The sequence below is a fragment of the Chaetodon trifascialis genome, chromosome 13 (assembly GCF_039877785.1).
Source record: "Chaetodon trifascialis isolate fChaTrf1 chromosome 13, fChaTrf1.hap1, whole genome shotgun sequence".
Taxonomy (NCBI): domain Eukaryota; kingdom Metazoa; phylum Chordata; class Actinopteri; order Chaetodontiformes; family Chaetodontidae; genus Chaetodon; species Chaetodon trifascialis.
In genome coordinates, this window is record NC_092068.1 from 26,599,391 (window position 1) to 26,618,609 (window position 19,219).

The 19,219-nt window shown below is 45.0% G+C and overlaps 1 protein-coding gene across 3 annotated transcripts in view; it reads left to right on the plus strand.

Moving 5' to 3' along the window:
* atrnl1a (attractin-like 1a) overlaps positions 1-19,219 on the plus strand; it is a 206,239-nt gene that overhangs the window by 17,119 nt on the left and 169,901 nt on the right. For all 3 annotated transcript variants that reach the window (XM_070977907.1, XM_070977908.1, XM_070977909.1), the window contains exons 2-7: positions 8,620-8,703; positions 10,287-10,400; positions 11,329-11,457; positions 14,130-14,338; positions 16,831-17,005; positions 17,415-17,502. In XM_070977907.1, the coding sequence (XP_070834008.1) occupies positions 8,620-8,703; positions 10,287-10,400; positions 11,329-11,457; positions 14,130-14,338; positions 16,831-17,005; positions 17,415-17,502 (799 nt within the window). The remainder of the gene's footprint in view (positions 1-8,619; positions 8,704-10,286; positions 10,401-11,328; positions 11,458-14,129; positions 14,339-16,830; positions 17,006-17,414; positions 17,503-19,219) is intronic.

A 19,219-nucleotide genomic window follows, 5' to 3' on the forward strand; every position in this document is an offset into this window, starting at 1 on the left:
ACCTTTAATAGGCCACATTAAAGTTGTTCAGAGGACGATTCGGACGAGAAGCCAAAGGAACAAAGAAAGTGCCGAGCAGAGAGAGGATGGGACGATGGTGAGCGTGGTGGGGCTGCAGCGGCAGACGGTGAGTTCGCCGTCTAGATTTAGATTTTGGGAGGGTTTCGAGCGGCCTGCGAAGGAATTCCAGGGTGTTGTGCATTGTTGGGAATTATACGGTTCATTGGAATGAGTCATGGCCATGAGCTGTGTTTTCTAAATATGGTCATATAAGACTATATAGTCGAGGAGGTCTGTTGCTCTTGGAGGATTTTCAAGCGTGTGAGTTTTTATGATTTTTTCTTCTCACACGAGGGAGGACATTTCTGTGAGGTGAGCTCAGCCCTGCGCAGCTCCGGCCTCTTTCCCAGGCTCGTTTGTGTTGATGTTTAGGAACAGGCGTGCAGCGTGGAGGCTTCGGGTCGTGATTAAAGGCTCGGGGAATGAAGACACGGTCGGACGGTTCAACGCAAACATGTGTGCGTCTTTCTGTTCCTGGCCGTGATGTCACTCTCAGCTGACTGGACGCTGTTACTCAGAGTCTGCGTGTGTCGTCGCGTGTGTGGCTGTGGTTGTTTTGATTATGTGTCACCACGCTGTTGCACAGTCCGGCGGGTAGTGAATGTTGGTCTTGTTGTAGTGGAGGAGCAGGAGGAGAAAATCAATACCACAAGGCTTTTTTCATGCATCCTGGACGACACTGAGCCGTCAGCTCGCCTCCTGACTTCATTCTCCTCTGTCCTTGTAGGGGACTAGACGGTCTGCTTAACTTTGGCTGTGTAATGGACTCATGGATGGAGACACTCAGGGCGTCACTGCACACCGACTGGTCAGCTGACACCGGTGTAACTTGATTTTCTTACAGCTGCCATTAGAACCCATCCGATCTTAAATCTGCTGATGCATTAGCTGTCCCAAGGCTGTACAGCGTGACAGCAGAGAGCAGAAGTCCATACGCCTGCCTGAGCTGATTTCTGGCCTCTGGCAAAGGCTTCTGGGAGCTGTAGTTGTCTAAGCTTGCCAAGGAATGCCCTTCATGCCCTCCATGAGCATGCCTGTAATCTAAAACATGAGTAAGAGGCCCAGCAGAAAATAAATGAAAGAAAATAGAATGAAAAGAGGGAAAATTGATTGATTTTTGCACATTTTAAAACTTTCACTCTTTACTTCTTAGTTTACTTGAGCTGGACATCTTCTTCTGTGTCTCTTTTCTTGGTCACAGCGACAAGTGTCGATGTCTGCTGGCAGCTCAGACTAATGGCTGAGAGTTCATCTTGTTATATTATCTTAGGAAAAATCCACTAGCAGCTGTTCAGATCCTGTAATATGAACTATATGTTTCATTCTTTTTTCTCTATGTTTCATTCCTGTTTTCTGCTCTGTGCATATTGCTTGAAGACAAAGATTGTTGATGTGGTTAAAGCAATTTTTAGACTACAAAGCTAATAACAAAGATGCATCATAGCTGGAAAGACAGCAGATCAGTGCGGCTCACACTGATAAAGAATTTGTCCTGCAGCTCAGTGAATTGAAGATAATTCATTTATTTTAGAGAGTGCAGATTTCAGAAACTCAGGATCAGACTTCAGACATGTCTTTCGTGTGAACGCTCAGAAAAGAATCCTCCTGCTGATGAACACATCAATGAAGTAACGATGGAAGGTTTAATCCTCGCTCCTTTGGCGGTTCATTACTGAGTCCACGGCACCTCTGGAGGGCTCAACAGTGAATTCTGCTTTCCCAGAAAGACCCCTCTCTGTCTCATCATGACCTTGTATTTGTGGGCCCAGCGGGGGTCTTGCCTGTTCATCCCGAGGCGCCGGCTGCTTCTCTCTGCCGCCCCCGACGCCGCTTTGATGGCTGCGCTCTGGCCTCTCGTTCGGGTCTCTGAGCGGTCTGGTGGTGGGTGTTGTCGTGAAACCTCTGCACCTCCACAGGGCAGCTTCAGTGATCCAGCTGTGATGTTGTGCTTCAGCAGCTCGCTCTGCGGAGTGTCCATGAATTCGCCCATGAGTCCTCGCAGGGCGCAGTGAGCCCGATGATGAGAGGACATCTGTTCCTGTATGTCAGATACTGTCTGCTGTTCTAGTCTGTTAATGGTAAAACTTTATTTTGAAAATAGCATTCTTTTACTGCCTTTCATCATAAAGAAGAGGTTTGTAAGAAAGGCTGCTGCGTGATGATGGCGTGAGCAGTCGCGGTCAGCGTTTGAAGGCGGCGACAGAGAAAATGAGGAGATTTGTACCTCGTCTACCTGAGACATGAGCTCTGCCCCCCTCCATCCCTCACGCTCTCTTTCCATCCATTTGTCTGTCTGTCCTTCATGCATCTGTCTTCTGTACGCCATCAATTATTCACCCAGAGCAGATGAATATTTCAAAGGGTGCCGGACTCTCTTCCTCTACACCTCATCCCCTCGTCCCTGTCTCTGCTTTATCTCTCTGCTCTCTGTCTCTTCTTCTTCTCCTCTCTCATCTTTCTCTGCCACCATCACCCTCTTACTCTGTGTGTGTGTGTGTGTGTGTGTGTGTGTGTGTGTGTGTGTGTGTGTGTGTGTGTGTGTGTGTGAACCCTGATTCTAGTCCTGTGGAATCTGGAGAAGATGGACTTTGGCTTCATGCTGTGAACCCCTGGACTGTCTCTGGTCACCATTTATAACTCAGCTGGCAGAAAGTGTGTGTGTGTGTGTGTGTGTGTGTGTGTGTGTGTGTGTGTGTGTGTGTGTGTGTGTGTGTGTCCTCCTCTACGTCAGGCTTTTTTGGGAGGATTAATGGGGCCGGCCTTTGGAGTGATGGTTTGTTGGGGCTGTAGGACGCCACTCCAGTCAGCTGCTCATTAACTATGAATGGGATCTACCTTTGGCATGTTTTCACAGACGGGCTGAGCCTCTATGCACTGACGCACAGTCAGTGTGCTCTGAGTGGTTCACTGGGGAGGAGGAGGAGAGCCACACCGAGGCTTTACCCCGATTCACCTCAGTTAGGCAGCAAAGTGTCTGGTGTGAGAGAATAAATGACAATAATAGAGTTTCTTTAAACTAACCGTACTCTTCTTAAGCGTTTTTTGATGTTTTCCTTCTTCAGTTGCGAACACTTCCGTCATCTGCTGCTAATTTATTGGAGGTTTGCAGCAACAGTTGAGGACGCAGCCTTTGTCCATTACGCCCCAAAGCTGTGGAACACACTGCATGCAGATATCAGAGAGGCAGCTCGCCGAGTGTTTTCAAAGGAAAGTTAAAAACTGGTCTCTTCACTTCAGCCGCTCAGCAGCTCTGATTTCCTGATACACGTCTGAAACTTTTATACACTGCTGCACTTCTTTAAATGTTGTATTTTACTTGATGTTATGCTTTCTATGTAATCTATTTTAACCTACCTTTACCAACATTTTGCCTTATTCCACTCTATTTTTACCGTTGTTTGCTTTTATGCTTTGAGATTATTTTTATTTCATCCTTATTTCAGTCTTATTTTACATTCATCTTTATCTGTTTTTATGTCCATTCTGTCTTTATATACATATCTAGATATAGGTATACATTTGGAATAAAGAGTGGTGAAAGCATTCAAAGCATCGTGCTACACACACTCAGTGGTTTGCACTGTTGGCTCACTCAACAAAGGTTTTGGGTTCGAGGTGTCTGGCAGGCTGGGGCCTCTCTGCATGTCCTCCCCATGCATGTGTGGGTTTCCAGTTTCCTCCCGCAGTCCATAGGAATGAAGCTGAGTGTGAACAGTTATCTGTCCATATCTGTCTGCTCTGTAATAGACCGGCAGCCTATACAGGATGTACCCTATCTCTATGTGACAGGCTGCATCCCCCTGCAGAGGATGGCTGGGATAGAAAATGGATGAATGGATCTAACCTGCAGTATCTTGGTTCAAGCCTATGAATTACAGAAAAAAAATTAAGTGTTATATTTTAATTCTAAACTATTGAATGTACAGTAAATAGTATAAAAATGGAAGAGGGATAATTGACCTTTGCAGTGTCCTGTCATAATGGTGTTACTCTGTTTGGGGAAAATGTGTTCGAGGCTGCAGGGGATGCTGCAGTGCTGTGCGGCCACTGGTGCAACTTGGCAGGAAGGCTGACAATCAAGCACAAGCATACATCCATGCATGATGTGCGTTAGCAGCTAGCTAGCTGTCATATAGGCATACCTTCTTGGTAGGAGCATCACCTGTTAGCTTAGCTATTGCAATAGTACACAACTTAAAATTGCTGCCCTCTTAAGTTTGCTTCCTTGGAGGGATTTGACCCTCTTCTGATTTCTCCATTTTCAGCTGTCAGACACAGCATCCACACTTTGGCAGACTGGAGCTGTGGGAAATGTATGAAGTGCTGCAGCCCTTTATTGATGGGATGTAGCATTCGACTGTAAGTTTCTACCTGAATGGACCCAGAGGAGTTTCCCAGTTATACGGCACAGAGGAAGCCCTTCAGCAGAGACAAACCAGTTCAGGATCATTTCAGACACTCTGTGCAGTGTGTGGTCCAGTGCGCTGTGTGCTATTTGATTTTAAGGGAAGTGAATGTGTGCAACTCTTTTTTAGATAAGAATACTGCATTAATCTTCCCTGCTGCCTCCTCTTCCTCACCTCTTAATGCTCTTCATGAAATGTGAAAATTCTGCTTCCACAGAGAGCTTGTGGGATGTGAAACATGCTTTCAATTTTGAGAAATGTAGGCATTAATAACACAACGGCAGTAATAAGACAGCACAGACAATAGATCTCGTGAATATCGTTCGAGATCCAGAGTTCGTGCATCATCAGCAGCAACAATCCATAACAGAGACTCTTGATCATTGTCGTCAATATCATCATAATTTGAGTCAGGCATTACAGCATCATGACATGAATGTTTGCCTTCTAATCTGGGATTAAAGGCAGAGGATCAAACTGTGATCATCAGGGACTGCTACGAGGATGGATAGAAACAGGCAGTGAAGGGATGAGAGGTGGCTCAGAACAAAAGGGTGAAGGGCAGGGTTGTCTTCTTCATCGCTTTTTTTCGCCTCCTTTCCACCTCGTGTGTCTGTGAGTGTATGCATTTATGTGGTCCGTGCTGTTTATTGGCAGGATTTCAGCCCGTTTCTGCGGCCTGTGTCCGGCTGTGCTGCAATCTGTTCGCCCTCCCTCTTCCTCTCTCATTACAGGGAGGCAGCACATTTGGCCTGACACACTCTTAATCTCATGCACTGACTGATGCTGATGATAATGGTGTGTTTCTGCCTCCCAACTCACGGCTGCTTTGCCCCCTTTTAGGTCCTTCGGCAAATTCTTAAAGAATGATCCCATTATTTTCCTATCAGAGCAGAGTCGGCCCGGGCGGTCAAATGTCGTGAGCCTCACTCACACTGACTGAGTGCATCCTCAGCTGTGCTGTTGCTGTGTCGCCTCCACCTCCATTATTTCCAATGTAAGCACAGAGGCAGGCATTCCCCGGATTAGAGTCGCTGGGTGGCATCGGCCTGTGGTGTATTGAACAGGTTGTTTGGATCAGATTTAGCCAATAGCTGCACTCAGTTGTGCTGCACATTCAGTATACAGTACAGACCACCAACATATGACCCCTGCCCGACACCCCCAGGTGGACTGATCCTGTCGTTATCGTCCCCTGCTGGTATAGCACCTTAATGCATGTGTACACCGAGGCAATGCAAAACATGACACTGACACGCTGTCCTCTAGTGGATCGATGGGTCTATTACATGCTTTGACATGACACGGCTTAATGTATGTTTCGTGAACTCAAACTCGATGGTTTAGCTCACAGCCTTCATTTTATCACCCCATATTTATGATCACATTTCATTTATTAATGTCGCATTTTATTGTACGTTGTGTTGTATTATATCTGGTCTCGTCTTGCTTCAACCCTGCAAAGAACATCATTTAAAAGCCTTGAAAGCTGCTAAAAATAGATCATAATTTGTTCAGTTTCTGACCCAGAACCCAATAAAAACTAAGTTTCACTTTCACTGTTTTTCTGGCTCCGTCTGGTCTGGCATCGCACCGCCGCGACCACAGAGCCTACAGTGACACTGCAGGCTGAGATAATGAACACACACACACACACACACACACACACACACACACACACACACAGTAACACACTGTCCACCCCGAGGCAGGCTGCGACATCTTCAGCGTGACGCCATCGTGCGTGTGTTCACTTGTGTGTGTGCGTGTCTCCATCTTCACCTTCTCCCTCCCTGCAGCAGTGGAATGGGATTACTTTGATTGACAGGTGTGACCAGCGGATATCACGCACACACTCACACCAGCATTGTGGTTATTACACATGAATACGTCATGTAAGGATCGCTATGGCAACCGTAACATGCACTGTTGTACCCGGACTTGAGTGGGTTGTCATGTTTTATCTGCTCTCAGGAATATTGTTATTCTGCCACCGCCAGTGTCTCCTTCATTCAAGGCTCCATCTGGTTATCAAACATATTTCCATTTTTCTGATTTTTTGGTTATTTCTCCTTCTGATCCTCCAGCACAGAGATGGTTTCAGAAATGCTGCATCCCAGCACGACAGCAGTGGAGAAAAGATTTATTTTTATCAAACCGAAAGAGAAAATAACCCACATTAACCCAAAATTAAGTAATGAGTTATATGCAGTTAGCCTAGCTTAACATAAGCACTGGAAGCTGGGGGAAACAGTTAGCTTAGCTCGTAGCATTGAACTCGCCCTAAAACCACAAATGTGTCTTTTTAAATGTCTCATTGTTTATGAATTAAACATACAGGATATAATGTTTAATTAATGTGCTTTAGAGTTTCTGTTAAGTGGATTTTTGCTTGCAGCCTTTATGCTAAGCTACGCTAATTGCCCCCAGTCGTAGCTCAGTCTGAACAAACCAAATGAGCCAAATGAGAGTCCTGTTGATCTTGTGAATAAGCACATTTCCCTAAATGTCAAACTATTCTTAACCATGTAAATGATGTTCAGGTCTCCACCGTTAACCACACCGCCATCTTCCACGCTCCGTCTTTACCTTTCACACGTGCATTAGCTCCTGATTATGCAGATTGTGCTTTGGTTTCAGAGAGAAAGTAACCAGACTTAAATAATGTAGCTGGGTCAGACCCTCTATGTAGATGTTAGAGGTCCAATTAGCATCATCCGTCATCATTAAAGGTAATCTGCTGTTTGATACGGTGTTTGAGCTTTCAAAGAGAAAATCATTTGAAAATGTCCCATATTGATTAAAAACAGAAGTGATTTAGATGACATTAGTGGTGTGGATGTCTGTTTTTGGGACAAACCTCTGCTTCATGCTGGCTGCTCTCTCAGCCTCCCACACTGACTCCCTGCACCTGAAAGCCTCTCGCTCGATCCGTTCACAGTGTCAAACCAATCTCAGCTACTGCACATCTCATGATCTGAATGATGGAGATGATGCAAGAATGGATCTCTTTGTTTAAGGGGGTCACAGCCAGGCCCAACTACAGGGGGCCGGAGGCAAGATGTTTGGGGACCCTCTTTACTTTGTCAGGAGCCAAGAACTATTAAATGTGGCCATAAGGAGTACTAAAAGCTTTATTTGTGCTTATACTGTTATTTGATTTGTGAGGACAACATGAGACCCTTTGACAGTGCAGCCTTTTAATTTCCCGCCCTGTGTGAGGACACTGTTGACAGAGGAGAGACAGACAGGCAGACACACTGTATGCTGTATGCTGCACATGAAAAAGAGGACAGTACAGTCCTTTATCACGCGCAGTGTCAGTACCAGACTCCATTTAAAAATCACTGTTTAGTGAGTTTTTGTGAATTAGAGGAAACTTTCTAAACTTTGTGAAACGCTGTCTGACAAGCTGCGTCTCACCTTGTGAGTTCAGCCAAGTCGTGCACTAAGTTTTGTCTTTGTGTGAAATACAGTTTCAGATTCTCTCGGCGTGTTGCTTTCACGGCCCGTCAGATCCACCGCTTCTGAAGTATGTTTTAATGTTGCCTGGCCTGATCAGCTGCTGATATTTGTGAAACATGTTTGGACTGATTTCACCATTTTCCCTGAAAGAACTGATGTGTTCAGTGACTTTTATTTACAAAAGCATCACATTCATTTTCACCTTCTGTTGCCTGGGGATGAAGACGCCAGACGTCCTTAAAAAACTGCAGATAATTATTTGATAATTATTTGTCTCCTCTTGTAAATTAGGCACAAACCTGAATCCAGACTTCTTCTCTCTCCTCATTTCCTGCTTCGTCGTGCTTCACCACCATAATGCTGATTGGACAGTTGCTGCAGCACCTGTGCTAATCAAATCCATCCGCTGACATGAATTAGCCATTGACACGGACCCCTGAGTCACAGAGACACCGGTTCACTGGTTTGATATGATCTGTCCAGGTGGAGGGTCCTCCTGTTCTGGGTCAGACTGTAGTCTTCACGCCTCCCAGAATTCGCAGGCAGCTGCTCAGTTGTGTGTTCAGGATGTAGGGCGACCCGGCCCTGGTCACAAGACCCAAGTCTGAGAAATGCATTTGATTTGAGGTTTTGTCTCTGAATGTGAGACTGAAGCTGTGTCCTCTCCCCTCTGCATGTCTTCCTCCAGGTTGACAGACCTGTCCGGCGCCCTCACAGATGGACCAGTCAACTATAAGTACAAGACCAAGTGCACTTGGCTAATAGAGGGATAGTAAGTATCAGTGTTTTCATCTCCTGCTGCTATTATTCATCTTACTTAGTTCCACTTGGTTAAAAACTGTGTTGCTGTATCTTTTTTTATATCTGGCTTAAGGGCTCCACACAAAGAGAGCCTTATTACTGTGTAAATAGAAGGAGTTTGTTTGTGAATGCAGTCATTGTGCACCACAGTTGCCTCACTGCTCAGAGATGCACGCTGCACCAGCTGAATGCACACTGTAATAGCTATGTAATTGTATTTAAAGCCGCTAACATAATGGCGGCTGTGAGCAGATAAAACGTTGCCTGTTTAGGCTCACCTCTCTGATAATCTGTATCCTCTGGGACGCTGGCTTTGGGTGAAGGCTGAAGATGTTGAAGGAAAGTTTGGCCTCAGTGAAATGTTTGAAAAGACCATTCTGAATATTTTCAGCTAAATCCATTTTATTTAAAAATCCCCAAATCCTAAACCCCAAATTTGCCTCAAAGGCCTTTAACTTTGCATGGATTGCCAATAAATTTGACTCAAGCCTCCATGGCCCCCTGAAGATGAATGGCTGGTGATTCTCTGACTTTTTGCACTACCAGCAGTCAAAATCTCCACTTGTGGTGCACAATAGACACACCCACCACCTTTCCACATGCATTGTTCTCCATGTTCTCTCATGCTGCTGCCTGAAAGATTGATTCCTTTTAATCTGCTGTGCTGCACTGATAGTAAATCTGAGGTTACCCAGCGTCCGATAGAGCAGCTGTGTCTTTATTCTTCTGCAACTAGATCCACTTGCACTAATGTGTCAGCCTGAGTTCTTCGTCTGACTCTTCAGTTTGCCCTGAGAGCTGCTTCTGATTGATTTCTGCTTTAAAATCCGATCAGATGCTCTTTATGAAGAGAGGCTGGTCTGGTTTCACCCAAACACAGTTAAGATGTATATAAATTAATGTTTACAGCTGGTTAGAACGGCTTCAAGGTTGATGCTTTGGCTTTCAAAGTTAAGGCCAAAACCAACTGATTGACTGAAACTTTTTTCCATGAAACCTGTTGTGAACATTCATGGTCCCTGGTGGAAGAATCAATCAATCTGTGGGGATCCACGGAGCTTTTCTCCAGCACCATTATCACGTCAATATTTTCTTTTTATCAAAACCAAATGGGCTGATTACCATGAAATTCACTGAGCACATTGATGTGTTCAGGGGCATAAATCCTTGGAGCGTTTCCTCTGCTGTTAGCCTCAATGCTAATAAGGATCTAAAATAGATGCATGCTAATATCCTGGTCTGGATTCTGATTTTGGTCTTTATCATATTTGGGATATGACACAGATTAACCCAGTTATTCACTTTCCTGTCGGCGCTTTCGTACGTTCAGTTTCATCATTATGATGCAAAGCTGGTTGAAAATCAGTTTCTCTTTAGCAATCACTTCAGTTTAGCAAAAAGGTTTTCTGAGGCTCTGCAGATCCCTGAAGTGTGATCGTAGCCGCACTTCATGAATAGTGGAGATGGTATGAAGCGTGTGGGTAATACACATTCACAGTCATCAGATGTATTTTTGTCACACCTGTATATTCTGTCTCCTCTCCCCGTCTCCAGTCCTAATGCAGTCCTCAGGCTGCGCTTCAATCACTTCGCCACAGAGTGCAGCTGGGACCACATGTACGTCTATGATGGAGACTCCATTTACGCCCCTTTGATTGCCGTCTTCAGGTGAGCGCCCGCTGTTCTGAGCAGGAGAGCCGTGAAGGGGGGAGGGGGAGGGGGAGGGGTATGGAAATGACTCAGGTAGCCCTCAGCACAGCTTCAAAAGCTCCAGCGAATTTGTACTTACGCAGTCAAATGAGTCCATGAAGGCAAACAATGGGCCTCATAATTACACATTTACCACAATGCAGAGATAACAGACGCAAAATATCACAATTACCCCCATTAGCCCTGAATGCCACTTCTTTTTCTGGAGCTTTGTTGCATATTTTCCTTTTTTTCAAAATCACAATTTACAAGCATGTGGGTGTGACTGTTGTTTGACAGAAATTCATTAAAAAAACAGTAATACCACAACAATTTAGCAACCTCTTGCTTCCTACGCTGCTCCATTGAGGCTTATCTCCTGTTGAGAGTTCAGTTGCTCCCAGGATATGAAGGAGCTAATTCAGCCTGTTCCAGCCGAGGACAAATTATCTGGCATTTTGAAAATACAAAGCGCAGACTTGTGTGGGGTTATTACCTACAATAAATAAGCTTGCACTGTTCATTAAAAATACTTGTTGAAAAAAGGCTGCAGTTGCAGCAGCAGGGAGGAGGCTTTGACTCTGGTTCATTATGGACGAGGGTACATTTGCAGCGCATTGCATTTATTAAAAGAGACAGGCCGACTGAATGAGAAACCACCAGCCCCCCCCCTCCACACACACACACACACACACACACACACACTGAAAACCTCATCAAACAAATACAAACAAAATGCGGTCTGACTCTGCGCCGCGATGTTGTTTAACTTTAAAGCTCCTCTCAGCGGGTCTGCAGCTCCAGTGATGCTTTCAGACCAGAGTCCAGAAAATATCGCAGCATTTCAAAATGCTTTTTATTATTAGTACATTTTAAAGGTCTCGTTGTCTTTGTGTGTCTTTCTCAGTGGGCTGGTAGTTCCAGAGACCAGGGGGAACGAGACCGTCCCAGAGGTTGTGACGACGTCCGGCTACGCTCTGCTTCACTTCTTCAGCGATGCTGCGTACAACCTGACGGGCTTCAACATCGCCTACACGTACGTCCACGCGTCCACCCCTCTGTCTCTGTCTGCCTTTCTGTCTCAGTCCCTAATCTAAATACACATATTTTGTTCGGTTTTCCACTAAGACAACGCCTTTAAATCTAACATAGACTGAAGGAGTTCCCTCCAGCTCTGCACCTTTTGGCCTCTTTTAGCTAACAAACCCACGCCGTCCGCCACCTGTCCAGCACCAATCAGCACGCGAGGTTAGCAGCTAGCTGGTGATAACATTCCTGGATTCTCTGGATTCTTGTCCCTGGAAACTTGAAAAATAGTTTTTTGTTTTTCTGGAAATTTCCGGTGTGGGGAAGCCTGAGCAGAGCGGCTGGAAAGGTTTTAGGAGGCTGACTCAGAAACGATGCTGTGTCCTCACCAGGTCAAATTTTCTACTGTAGACCTCTGAAACATCACATTAGCATCAGCTGAACGTTAGCTAACGTGGTGTGTTTACTTACTGTCAGAGCAGAAAGTGGCCTGTGGTCGCGGGGAAAGCACGTCTCTGGTTATTAACAGTAACCTCTTCGACTGCGCTGTGTTCAGGTGAGCTCGTTCTGAACGGCATGACTTACTGAGACTTAATGGAAGTGGGCCATCATTAATGAATTGGTTTCACCTCACAAATCAAAAAATGTCTGCCTGAAACAAAGCCTTTTGTACCAGCTGTCAGTCCGTCTGAGGCTGTGCGACAGTCAGACTGGTGAGTTCATGAACTTCCTTGTTCGGAAAAAGCTGATGGAGGCGTCACACCTAAATAACAAATCTGATGGTTTGCATTCACAGTTCAGCTTTCATGTGACTTTTCAGCTTGAGCGGCTTACAGCTCGTTAGTGGTTACACTTTAAATCTGAGTCACATGATGAAGATTTGGTACAGGTTTTGAGGTTTGGACCTGTTTCACCATGAATGCGTCACCTCTGTCTGCGTGCTGCCGTCCCACCACAGATGAATTCATACTGTACATCATAATGCTGTCTGCACCATGGCACCACCTCTTACTCACACACACACACACACACACACACACACACACACACACACACACACACACACACACACCCGTAGTGAGCACCATGATGGAAAATTGAATGATGTGTGAAAGGTTGGACACATGGGAGGACTGAGGACAGTTACTTTACAGTCACACAGCCTCAAGGCTCTCAGTGAGCACACACACACACACACACACACACACACACACACACACACACACACACACGCACACACACACACACAGGGAGATAAAGGTTGCCATGGCGACCCTCCTGTAACAGCAGCACACCAGTTTTTGGTGTGAAAGGATGATTTTTCCACAGTATCTCTCAGCATCTGTATTTCTGTGGTATGACAGAGCAGCGTGTGGTGTTTGCAGCTTCACCTTATCGCTGCTTTCTGCTCACTCTTTGGTTTTTAATGTCAGTTCACTCGTTTCATCCTCTCTCCAGGCTCCTGCTTCTTCATAACTGATGGTGTCTCATTTTTTTAATGTCCTCCTGGCCGTATCTCTAATTTGTCTCTTTTAAACTGTGTCTGTCTCACTCTGTCTCTCTCATACGTCTCTCGGTTCATTGTTATATTGCACTCACTTGTCAGAGACTGTCGTCCAAAGACACCTACAATAAATTCCCCTTCAGGCTCAACAGGAACAGGAAATATAGAGGTAGACGTCTTCAAAAGCTGGAAGTTCATCCATTCAGTGCTGCAGTGAAACTGCTTCTTTTCTGTTTCTGAGGTTCATGTTTGTTCATGTCATGTAGTTTCAGCTGTCCTTCACAACATGTTATTAATGAATAAGGACGGGTCCACAATGGGCTTTGCAGTCATTTAAAAGTGATGCATTGTGAAGTCTAACTTGCTTTTACAGAAAGCATTGTGTCTCATAACTGGCATGATCTTACTTATTTTATAAATTCTCACAGCATGGCCATGGGAAGTCTTTTCCTTGGTGGGTTTTGAACAACATACACAAGGAGGTCTCAGTTCATTTTAACCAGTTTTAAATCAATGCGCCGTCAGTGTTAAAGTATTTCAGTACCATGAAGCTCACTGGTCAAACCAAATAACTGCAGGTTCAACTGACTCCAAACACCCTGAGAGATGGTTGAACTGTAGGTGTCCACAGTGTGAGAGCAGAGACACACTGTGAGACGTCCTCCTCCACAGAGGTAAGTATTCTGGTGTGTGAAGACTGTTTGGACACTTTCAGCAGACAGGGAGCAATCCTGTATTCATTCAGTGTCCGAATGAAAGTCCAACCTTCACTGTCCTTTTAGCTCCTGAGAAGAATAACTCTTTGGCTTCTAGACGTTTCCTCATTAGCTCCTCTTCACTGTTTGCCCGCCGCTTGGTGCTGGTCAGGCCGTGTGCAGTGACTTCATCACAGCCTGTTGAAAGCAGCCACCTGCTGCACCTGGAGAAGAGGATGAAGAGAGGGCTGAGCCTGAACCATATCGTGAACGTGCTCTAAAACCAAAACCATCAGCTAAAAGAGGCTAAAAGGCTCCTTAGAGCTTGGTTTCAGCAAGAAATCATGAAATTAGTATTACTTTCATGAGCTGTGGCGTTATCTAAAGTTTATCTAAAGTAACATCTGGCCGGTCACAGTCATGACAGGACCGTATGACCCTGAAGAACCTCCTTGACGTCCTCTCTGACTGTGTCTTCCTCAGGATTAACTCCTGTCCCAACAACTGTTCGGGCCACGGCAGATGCAGCACGGCCAACTCCGCCTCGGGTCGAGTGTACTGTGAGTGCGAGGAGTACTGGAAAGGAGACGCCTGCGACATCCCGTACTGCAGGGATAACTGTGGCAGCCCGGGTCACGGCTACTGCGACCTGACCGGAGAGAAGCTGTGCGTCTGCAACGACAGCTGGCAAGGTGAGAGGGCAGGGGGCAGAATACTTTACCTGTGAAATTAAAACCAGGAGGAGCCGAGGAGGGTTATTGAGTTCAGCCAGAACGATGTGGCTCTGTAGCCAGGAGCTGGTGGACAGGATGGGAAGAGATATCTGAACTTCTTCATTTATGACTTCATGTGTAACGCTGATGATCCCAGTAAGCATTGATTTACTGATTTGTCGAGCTTTTGAGACATTTAGGTTACAAATAACCATTGTTTCAACAGTATTCAGCCACTGTCAGCGTCTTTCTCTGTGAAGCAGTCACTGAAATGCTGTTTTCTGATGTTTGTGGACGTCTTTTGGTGGAGCACTTTGAGAAGTCCATATGTCATTGTCACGCCTTCATATAATTACTGTGTCATAGCGACAAATCAGGCCAGAGCAGTCATTTATTCTCAGAGCAAACACTACATCTCCCACGAAGCCTGTGAGGAAGAGGATGTTTTTGATGTTTCTGTTTTGTTCATTATTAACGTGAAAAGGGAACGAGAAGGAAACAACAAGAGGAGGAGATAGAAAAGCTCAGCAGCAGCTGCTCTCCTGTGTGTGCCGACACGGTGCAGCCTCATTCAATATTATTTTATATGATAAAACAATAAATGTGATGTCCTGGGAAATCTTGTCTAGTGCTGCATAATATATGTGCCTTCATTATTTTTGTTTTTTATGTGTCATTTGTGAGCAGTTTTGTCTTTCTGCAGAACAGCTTTACAACACGTTGTGGGACGGTGGTGTCTGGATGAAAATCCTGTTTCTTGATGAAAGAAAGAGGCGAAATCTGAAAAGGACTGTCCATAAATATTGAATACACTCAATGGCTTGTAGCTGCTGCCAATTTCCTCAGTACTGCCTCATTTGTTGAAGGCAATTACACTGATGTAGCATCAATCTGAGACTGTGTGCCAAACACACAGATTAATATTAGTATTTTATCATTGTATTAATGAAGTGTGTGCCATCTCATCAATAAAACACTCAGTGTTTAATTATCCTGACAAACCGAGTCTGCCCTCAAAACAATTCAGAGCCAATGATATCTGACACAATAACGATGGTGTTTTCAATCTGAACCCAGCAGGCGCTCCAGTTAAATTAGATTAGCTGGTGAAGCACTGCCCCCTCCTGGATGAATGGTGTAAGCACAAGTTCACGGTCTGAGGAGTGAAGCCACTTTTACTCATGAAATATTCATTTTAAAACAGTATTTTATCTTATTTCATTTGCAGACATACATTAAATCTGAATGAACAGTTTGTGTGCAGGAAACACAAAAAACCTCATCTGTTTTTGAGGAGATTTATTCTGAATTTATCGTTTAAAATGTTGTGTGTACCCTGACCAATCGATCTGAGGCGTGAAATTAAAACTCTGTGTACTCTTAATTCATTGGTTGTTTGGACACATTCACACAGGAAATAATGAGAGTAAACAGCAACTCGCATCCATCCCAAAGCTCAAGCTGCGAGCTTCAAGTTCAAATAATTAATCAGAATGCAATCAACAGCAGGCACACACACACACACACACACACACACACACACACACTTGGAGAGGCCTCCTTCCCCTGATTGGACCAAATAATGGAAGTGATTTCACCTGTTTTTTGTGATGATTCCATGCTCAAACCTTTAATTGGCTCTGAGTGGAGGTTCGTCCACCTCGACGCCCTCAGTGACGAGTCCTTCGTGAAAGAGGTGGAGGTGGACGGATGTGTGTGTCGGTGCAGTAATGAGTCAGGTGGAGACAGGCGCCGCCTCAGAGCAGCCATTTGATACACAAACACTGGGGGGTAATAAAGGGGCTGGTCGCCATAGCAACCGCCACTTCACAGGGAAAAAAATGTGTTTTTGTGTTAATGAAAAGAGCGTGTCCACTGTTTGTCCTTCCCTCGTCCCCCTCCGTCCCCCCACGCTCCTCGTCCCACCATCCACAGGCAGGAAAGCGCATTGAACGAGTGTTTTTCATTTGTTTCTTCTCCTCCCGTCTCGCTTGGTACTGAAGCATTAATCAAACCCACCTCCCTCATTAGAGCCCCCCCGCTGTCATTTGATCAGCTCTGAACTCCGACCGCCTGCCTCTTCGTAGTTTTACTGCAATTTCAAGGAAATCAAGGTCAGCTTCCCAGAAGTAAAGGATTGTCTGATCTCACTCCAGGACGTTTGGAATAAAAGGTTTTTCAGCAGTGGCTGTTTTAGAGCAGACAGATGCTGCGGTGGTGATTGGTTTGGTAATCAATGATAGCTTTCACTTGTGAAAAAATGTTTAAAATTGGTCTGTTCTCAGGTCAGATCTGTCCTAAAGTCCTAAAATGTCAAATTCAGAGACACCGAAGATGCTGCATGAAGACTCATTTGAGCGCTTTCCTCCAGCATGTTTGTCTTTTGACCGCTTTGTTTTTTAACCACGTTTGTGTCCATTAAAGATACTGTTTAAAATTAAGCACGTCTGTCCTTCCTGTCTTTGTCTCAGGTCCAGACTGCTCTCTGTCCGTCCCCTCCACCGAGGCCTTCTGGGTGCTGCCAAGCGTCAAACCATCAGCTCAGTCTCTGGGTCGGGCGTCCCATCAGGCTCTGGTGCACTCTGGGCTGATGTGGGTGGTGGGAGGCTACACCTTTAACTACTCCAACTACCACATGGTCCTCAAGTAAGCAGCCCCGGTCTGTCTCGGCCGCTGTCTGTCTGTCTGTCCTCTAAAGCTGGGCTCAGGCGTAGCAGGCGTGGTCAGAAAGCTGAAAGCTTTTCAGAGATACGTGGTTCTCACAGGACAGCTGCACTCCAAACACATGATGATCTTATAGAATATGATGCATTTCTGCAGATTAAACACACAGAATATAAAGTACTTCAAGTGAGCTTAAACATCTACAGCAGTAAAATGCAGCAAACACACACATCAGAGACAGGGAACATTTTACTGCACAGGGAGTACTTTTACTGCTCATAACTTCAGTGTACTTTGATTTTTGGCTAAGATTGCAGGACTTGTAGGATTAGTAGTTTAGTAAAGAAAGTGAGTACTCCTTCCACCACTTCTTAATCTTTTCCGTTTACAGCTACAACCTGGAGAGCAGCACGTGGGACGTGGTGCCCGGCAGCAGCGGCCCCCTCTACAGATACGGCCACTCGTTGGCTCTGTACCAGGTAAAAAAGCTGAGGCTCTATGGTGGCTCTGTCTCTGTGATACATGCATTCAGGTGATAAATAACACATACAGACCACAGTCAGAGTTTCAGCCTTCACTTCACGCCTCTGTGCACACGAACACCTGAACATATTTAAATACAAACCACGCTGGAGACACGTCAGCATTTCTTCAACGTTTTGACAAAAGCTCAGCGGGAAGTTTCATATTTGAGCTTTTTCAGGTCAAACAGCAGTATATTAGAAAAGTCATGACAACTTTGACTTTTAACTTTTAATTTAAAGTATGTTTTGGCATATACTTTAAAAAAGTGTACTTCTAAAAACATGTCATTAAGTTCTACTTAGATTTCTTAAAAATGAATATAATTCTGTAATATTTTCAAAGTACTTATAAAAAGTGTACTTTAGTAGTGTAAGTGTATTATAAAGTGTACTTTTAAAAGTGTACATACCTTTAATGGTAATAAAGTGTCCTTTGTAACACGCTGTTAGCATGCTTAATGAAGTGCGCTTTAGTTTCACTTCGTTTTAAGTATATTTTTAACACATTGGTGATGTAATACGTTTGTACTGCAGTGTTTTTCGACAGTACACAGCCTGTCAAACACCTCGAGCCAATTAAACCAGCCAGCATCAGTCCAGAGCTCTGAACTCGGGCTGCTTGAGTTTACTGAGAATACAGTCGTGTTGTAGCTCATTTAAAGAGAACAGCACTAATAAAAATGGGCTGTAGCCTGTGAAGTGCACCTCGTGTTGTTGTAGAGCAGAAGTGCATGTCACTGAGAGCTGCTCGTAAACTGACTCTTTTCATATGACTGAAAGGAAAATATTGCACTTTTCTGGAGACCATTATTCACGTCACCTGTGAAGAAATGGGACCATCAGAACCACCCATGTGTCCCAGATAGATCACTCACTTCACAGCTCGGCGCATCAAATGATGTGTCACTGTCCAAATACTGGGACACGTGCTTATTTTTGTGTGGAGGAGGTCATTTAATAGTGAAGGATGGAGGGAGAATGAAGACAAATGTCTCTGCTCTGCTGTGATGAAGGTGAGACTTCGTCTGGACGAGGTCGGCGTGTCCGACTGAAGGCTGAAGAAGAGGATTTGTAGGCAGCACAGTTTGATTCGCATCCAGACTGTCCCTGCTGCCCTGCGGAGGCATGAAAGAAATCACTTCATCGCTTTAACTCGTTACCTTCTGGTGAAACGTCAGACACAGGCAGACATGCATAATTTAACGAAACAGTGACTCCAGCAGACCTGCTGACCTTCACCTCTCACCCTTCAGATGATATTTTAGGTGACTCCTTGTCCTTGTTGAAGATCAGTGCGTATTACAGCACTTTAGTTCATCATTAGGGACTTCAAGCTGCTATAATCAATATTTTAGATGTGTTAATGATTGAGCTTAAGAGTGCTGGAGGCAGATTGTGTTGTTGCACAGACACAGGCTAGCTGTTTCCCCATGTTTCCACTCTCAGTGCTAAGCTAAGCTAAGCTAAGCTAAGCTAAGCTAAGCAGCGGCTGTGAGCAGTATGGGTTTGCAGCATGCTGATTAATCACCATTTGGTAAATCTTTCAGTGTTTCTGGGCATGTTGGAGTTTGTCTGCGGTGACGTTCCTGCGGTGCATCTGTGTTTGTCTCCCCCTTCACTACCAGAAGGGGGAGACAAACGTCCCTCACGATGAAAAGCATCACACACTCAA